At 50.5% G+C, this 6,905-nt stretch overlaps 1 protein-coding gene across 1 annotated transcript; it reads right to left on the bottom strand.

Annotated features, from left to right (window-relative positions):
* Positions 1-5,307: 5,307 nt before the first annotated feature.
* Positions 5,308-6,555, bottom strand: LOC136463061 (peroxisome biogenesis protein 7-like). Its single transcript, XM_066462103.1, has one exon. The coding sequence runs from the start codon at positions 6,493-6,495 to the stop codon at positions 5,536-5,538; it is 960 nt and encodes a 319-aa protein (XP_066318200.1). The 5' UTR covers positions 6,496-6,555; the 3' UTR covers positions 5,308-5,535.
* Between the last annotated feature and the right edge of the window lie 350 nt (positions 6,556-6,905).

Raw genomic sequence — 6,905 nt, 5'->3', positions numbered from 1 at the left:
CTTTTATAGATGAAGGGGCTGGCTTTACAAGGATGTGGGGTTTACCTAATCTTGTGGCTCACGTCTACCCGGTCTAGTTCTTCATTCTGATGAGTGCGAAGGAAGATAAGTGTCTACAATACTGTCGATGTCTCTGTAGAATGTCAGGTTGATTACAGAATGCTGCCCTGCGCAGGGTATGGGCTGTAGTACAGTGGTTTTGACTTATTAGCCTCTCCAAGCCTTGCTCCGCACGCCTTCTGGTTCCTGTGAGTTTTCGTCGGAGGGACGAGGGGTCGGGGTCCGGAGTAACGCCGTGGTCAAGGCCTTCTGACTTGGCGGACCTAAGGGGTCGGAAAGCGGGCGCCGCTCCGTCGAGTCCATAGCGTGGTGACGGAATATTCGTCGTTCGTGGAGATAGCAAATCCTTTTCTGGAGCGTAGCGGTTGTCGTATATCTTCATCGGGTTCCGTGTCCCAGGGCTGAAGGCGGCGCCTACAACTCTACAGGGCAAGGAGCACGCACCTGTACAACCTTTTAGGCTCTACGGCACCCGAAAGGGTCTAAAGCACCTGTCCCGTCATCCCCTGGCAGTACTTTTCCTGCCAGGGCGCAGGGTATGGTCCTTGGAGCCATGGTTGACCCAAACGTCTTGTCTTGCCCTGTACCTATCATCTTGAGGGAACAGGGAAAAGTTGTCAGGTAAGATGAATCCAGTCTTTAGATATGGAGCAGGGTGAGGCTCGTTCCTTGCCGTCGGGCGAAACGGAGACCAATCCCTATCTCTTGGGTGAGACCGACCCTGCCCCTCCGGGGTCGGGCGAGGCGGAATCTATCCCTCAGCCCTCGGGCGAGACCGAGCCCGCCCTAAAGGCGTTGGGCGAGACGGAGACTAGCCTTGAGCCCTTGGGCGAGGCAGAGCTATCTCAAAAGGCGTCGGGTGAGGTGGAACCAATACTCCTAAGGTAGCAATGGCCATTCGAACAAGGGATGAAACGGCGCTCTTATGCGTCCAGAAGTTTTTAACGTTCGGAGGTTATTGGTTCCACCTTCTGGGGTACCCCGGTATTAGGTCCCCGACAACGTGATTATTATGACTAACGTGTGTTTTGCACAGGCAATTAAGTTAGGTCATGGTAATGGCAATTGATTGGGCAATCAAGGTTGTCATGCCCCTACGATGAAAATTATTTCGATTTTCACAGGATGGACGACAAAGTTAAGGATGGACTAGTTCTAAGTGTCATTTGATATTGAAGAGACACTTAGAGTAGTTTAGGACTTTGTTTTTCCTTTGGCCATACTATTAAGCGGGTTATGGACTAATAGCTTGACCTAGGTGAGTCTAAGGGGTTAGGTGTGGTACACACTTATCAAATCTAGCACTAGGTAGCTCCTAAGTAGCCCTAAGATCAATTGGAGTAAACTTCATTCATATATGATTTCGAGTTGGAAGTGAATGGAGGGTCAAATGTTGACCAAACATGGGTTCCAGTGTGACCAGACGCTGGCAGTAGAATCCGGTCAGTTTATTTGATCAAGTGAAATCATCTGGTTGCAACCGAACGCTGAGTGAAATGTGACCGGACGCTGGGTGCCAGAGTCCAGTCAACTCCAGTAAAGTTCTAGAGAGGAAGAATCCTGATCGGATGCGTCCGACCAGTGCTGACTGGACGTTGGTCAGGTTCCGGCTACTGACCGGACGCTGAGCAGCAAAGAGACCGGACGCTGGGTGCCAGAGTCCGATCAACATTAGTAAGGTTCCAAAGAGTAGTTTTTGTGACCAGATGCGTCCGGTCAGTGCTGACCAAACGCTGGTCAGAGTCCAGTCACAACTTAACGGTTCTGTGGTGGGGAGAACTGACCAGAGCGTCTGGTCACCCCTGCAGAGGCACATAACGGTTCGTTTTGAATGAGGGTATATAAATACTTCATCTATTCATTTGAGGGAGCACTCTTGCCCATTTCAATAGCTAAGAAACACCCTTGAGAGTGCCAAGGAGAGCAAGAGACTAGTAAGGTGATTGAGATTTGAGAATCCAACATTAAGGCCTCATTAGCAAAAAAGAGAGTAGCAAGTGTGCATCCACCCTTCTCATTAGGCTTGTTGTGGTCAAGTGAGAGTTCTTCCTTGTTACTCTTGGTGATCGCTATCACCTAGACGGCTTGGTGGTGCCGGCGGAGCTTGTGGATGACCCAACTCAAGTTGTGAGCGGTTGTGGGTGATTCACCGCGACGGAGTGTCGAAGAATCAACCCATAGAGAGCACTTGATCCTTGCGCGGATCAAGGGGGAGCTACACCCTTGCGCGGGTGCTCCAACGAGGACTAGTGGGGAGTGGTCTCGGCAAAACATCGTCAAGTTCCTCCTTCTCTCTTTACTTGAAGCATTTACTTTGAGTAATTCAATTCTTATCTTTACATTCATAGAATTGCCATGTTAGAGTAGGATTAGAACTTAGGGTGCTAAACTTTTGTGCGGTAGAACATTAGAAACACTTTCTAGACACAAGGGGTCAAGTGGGCTAAGTGTAGGGTTTATATTGCAAAGAATTTTAGAATTAGCCCAATTCACCCCCCCCTCTTATGCATCTTGATCCTTTCAGAGGCGTCGTCACAGGGGAGAGAGAGAGGCGCAGGGGAAGAGGACCGAGGCTTAGAAAGGGGAGGATGGGATAGAAGGCCCTTGGTCTATTCTACTCTTGCTTAAGGTTGAAAGGTTACATAGCCCCTCTCTTTATAGTCCTAGGAGACCGAGCCCCTAAGCAATCTAACTTATCCTCCAAGCAAGCTAATCCTAATCCTCTAGGATATTGATGTTGGCGGTGCGGCAGGAGGCCACCCCTCCGCTGATCGCGCCTCCCTCCTGGTGGCGCGGTCAACCCTCCTCTTAGGCCCTCTCCTGGGCCCTCCATTAGACGTATGACATCTCTTCCCCCTTCTCTTGGCAGCGTGCCCTCGCGCTGCGACGTTGTTTGGTCGTTGACGAGGCTTGAGGAAGACAGCTGCTCCAAAGGTTGATGCCTCTTTGTTGAAGATGATACACCTTTCTTTGTTCTTGTTGGAATAGGGTTGGAGGTTGTTGATGTAGCCGAAGGTGACTGGAGCTATGGTTGATGTTGGTGTTGTAGGTGACCTTGGTGCGAGTATTGCTGGAGTAGGTATGAGCGTTGGAGATTTCACCCGAAGGTAGTTTTAGATCAGCTATCGGTTGAGGAAGCTGCAAGGGGGCGTTGTTGTTGGTGGTGCTCCTCCTATGTACGTGATCTCCAGAGTGGGAATCTCTGGTTGAGGTAGATCTGCTATTGGTGTAGCAAAGAACTTGTCAACTAGTTTCAACAATTGATCAGTGATGTTGTGGACGTTGCAGATTTTCTCCATGTCGATGGTCTTGGTGGCGCGACTGCTGCCTGGAAGGCTGGCAGCGGCACTACTGACTGTATGGCCGCTGCGGGGTGTAGCGGGCTGCTGTTGCTGTTGGCGGTGACGGAAGTTTCAAAGTTGTTGATCGAAGCATACCCGTTGTTGATGAGTTTGTAGAAGTTGTTCCCGTGGGGAACGAACATGCTGTTGCGGACGTTGCTACAGAATTTCTCCATGGTTGTGGTCGAAACATTGCCAAAAGGATCGATCTGGTCTCCGAGTACTAGTGTGAGAGGCCAGTTGAGAGGGGGCCTCTGAGGGGCGGTAGCTAGGGTTTGGGGGAGTAGAGGCGTCGGCATAGGGGAGAGAGAGAGAGGCGCAGGGGAAGAGGACCGAGGCTTAGAAGGGAAAGGAGGGGATAGAAGGCCCTTGGCCTATTCTACTCTTGCTTAAGGTTGAAAGGTTACATAGCCCCTCTCTTTATAGTCCTTAGCACCTAAGCAATCTAAGTTATCCTCTAAGCAAGCTAATCCTAATCCTCCGGGATCTGGATGTCAGCGGCGCGGCGGGAGGCCGCCCCTCCGTTGGTCACGCCTCCCTCTTGGTGGCGCGGTCAGCCCAGGCCTAATCGGCCTGGCCCCCCTCCTAGGCCCTCTCCTAGGCCGCCCTCCACTAGACGTACGACACCAAATATAGAGAAGTTTTGCATTTCAAGCACAACCTTAGTTCCCTGAGATTGGGACTGGCTTCTTAAGAAGCTTAAGTATAACTGCTAGGTTTTCATATTGTTGGGTGGAAACTGTTAGGCCGATGCCATCTCTCACCAAAAAAGTGTTCATCTGTCGATGATATATCTTTCCCCCAAAGCACTTCTCCAGTTTTCCCTAGACTAGACGGCTAGACTGTAGTCACAGTATCCCTCGGTCGTTTCTCATGCCTTTCAAAGTTTACTAGCCATATTTCCAATAATGTATTCAACATGTCATGGCCTGGAATTTCATGGCAACTTCAGCTATCTATATTTGGGCTAAACCACAACAAGCTCAAACTTGTAACGAGTTGGTACCACAGAGAATGATTCCGTAACATCATGAATGTTCTTATGTTCACCCACAATTATAACAGCAGCACAGTAACTAGTTACACTACAATTGTTTGGTCAAATCACTAAGCAAGAATGAGTTGCGTGTGGCTGCTCCAGTAGCAAAATAAATGATATATTTTTAATGTGCCCACATATTATGCTACGCCATGGTACCGAATATTATTTTCTGGGAGAACAGATGGTTCATCAGGTAAACCCCTGATGTCATAGTGCCATAGATCTACTGCTTAGTGGACGCAAAAGGAAGACGATCTATAAACCCTCTGTTCCAAATTATAAGATGATATGGCTTTTATAGATCGTCTTATAATTTGGAATGTAGGGAGTACATGATACCACTGGGCACAAAACCGTCAACATAGTAGACAGGTAAGGTGACTTCATTCATCTATGGATCCCGTTACAGAATGTCCAACAACAACAAAATAAACCCGACCTCAATTCATGGGAACAGTTGTCAATGGTGAACAAACCTCTAAGAGTCTAAGGTATCCAAATCACTGGAACTGATAAATAGTTCAAGGAAAAATTGATGTGGATGACCGACAATGAAGAGAAATGCAATCTTTTTGCTCTGCTGTTGTTTTGTAACAAAATCTTAACAGGTGGTATCCTTCAAAAGAGGTGTATGGCCTATGGCCAACCTTACAAGATTAGCTAGAAACCCTCTTGTTATTGGTAGGTTCTCTGCATTTGTAAATTGTAACTGCTTGTTATGTTATTGGACTCAAAGGGCAAGTTATCGTGGCCTATGGCATCAGGTGTTATAAGCTTGTGAACCATTTCCTTCTTACTATTATAAGAGAGGCCACAGCTCGGAGCTCCTGCCAGGTTAACTTCCACTTCCACACCACATACACACACAATGAGAAAGGCAGTAAGAAGCTATGTTAATTTGGCAACAATTTTTGACATTATTCCAACTTTTTCAACTCATTTGAGGAGGAGATAGTAACTGAACATGTAGGTTCAACTCATTTGAGGAGGAGATAGTAACTGAACATGTAGGAGTATGTATTCGTATCACCACCGCCCAATGCAAAGCTGAAAACAAACAGTACAAATCACCTGGTCTATTGCATCTGCGTGCTACATGGCTCTTGCATCGGTCCCAAATGGCCAGATGTAGACCATCTCGTCCCATCCGGTGCTGGCGAGCAGGCCGTCGACGAGGACGCTCATGTCGATGCCGGCGACGAACTCGGTGTGGTGGTTGTACCTGGCGAGCAGAGCATCCTCTTTGCGGTAGTCCCACATGCAGACGGTCATATCGTAGGAGCAGGACATGAGCATGCCCTGACGGTGCGGCGAGAAACGGACCCGCTTGACGGCGTAGCCGTGTCCGGCGAGCTGCGCGACGGGCGCCCGCGGCGCGCGCACGTCCCAGACGCGGATGGACTTGTCGACGGAGGCGGTGGCGAGGATGGAGGGGTCGTACTTGTCCCAGTCGAGCGAGAGCACCTCGTGGTCGTGCGCGGGCAGGATGAGCGTGGGCGCGGGGTCCCGGACGTCCCAGACGCGCGCGGTCCTGTCCCCGGAGGCGGAGGCGAAGACGTCCGGGTGGCGCGCGGACCAGGCGGCGGCGTAGACGCAGTACTCGTGACCCCGGAAGGTGCGGACGGAGGCCGGGCGGTCCGGGGACCAGAGCTTGAGCGTGTCGTCCCAGGAAGCGGAGATGAAGGCGTCCCGGCGGACGGGGTTCCAGTCGAGGCCGTGCACCTCCCGCGCGTGCTCGCGGAGGAGGCGCACAGGGTTCTGCGCCGGCGGGAGCGCGGCGTCGAAGAGGCGCACCGAGCCGTCCCCGGACGCGGCGGCGCAGAGGGAGTCGTGGGACTCGGACCACGCGCAGTCGAAGAGCGCGTCGGAGGTCGGGAAGGAGAAGACCGGCGCCGGGGCGGCCCCGGGCCCGGCGGCGGCGAGGTCGAGGACGATGAGGTGGCCGTTGCCCACGAGGCCGAAGTGCTGGGACGTGGCGGCGAGGAGGCGGTTCTCGTGGAACGGGCTGAAGCGCACAGCGAAGCCCGGCGCCGGGGCCTTGAACGCCGGCATCGCGGCGGTGGGTGGATCGGCAGGCGGATCGGGAACGGGGACTCGAGTAACACTTGGACTTTAATTTTATTTTTCCTTTTAAATTTCTTTTTTGATTGATGATAATGGCTGTGCCTCTGCGGTGCGTTCAGTCCTGGTCTGACAGGGCCGCAGGCTGGCACCGCACAGAAATCCGGATCTAAGCCTGGTTTAAATTCAGGACGTAAAATTTTGAAATAGAACGTCGTATAAAGTGTTTGTATACTCATAAAAAATAAATTATAAAATTTATCAGTAATCTACGAGATAAATTTATTAAGTCTAATTAATTTATTATTAGCAGATATGTTACTGTAGCACAATATTATTAAATCATAGACTACTTAGGATTAAAATATCCGTCTCATAAATTAGTCATAAACTATATAATT

Source organism: Miscanthus floridulus, chromosome 7 (genome assembly GCF_019320115.1).
Source record: "Miscanthus floridulus cultivar M001 chromosome 7, ASM1932011v1, whole genome shotgun sequence".
Classification (NCBI taxonomy): Eukaryota; Viridiplantae; Streptophyta; class Magnoliopsida; order Poales; family Poaceae; genus Miscanthus; species Miscanthus floridulus.
The sequence above is the reverse complement of the archived record's forward strand: the minus strand, read 5'-3'. Positions and strand labels throughout refer to the sequence as shown.

Bases quoted from the DNA above. Each gene is read 5' to 3' on its own strand.
- LOC136463061 (XM_066462103.1), bottom strand. From the start codon at position 6,495: ATGCCGGCGTTCAAGGCCCCGGCGCCGGGCTTCGCTGTGCGCTTCAGC.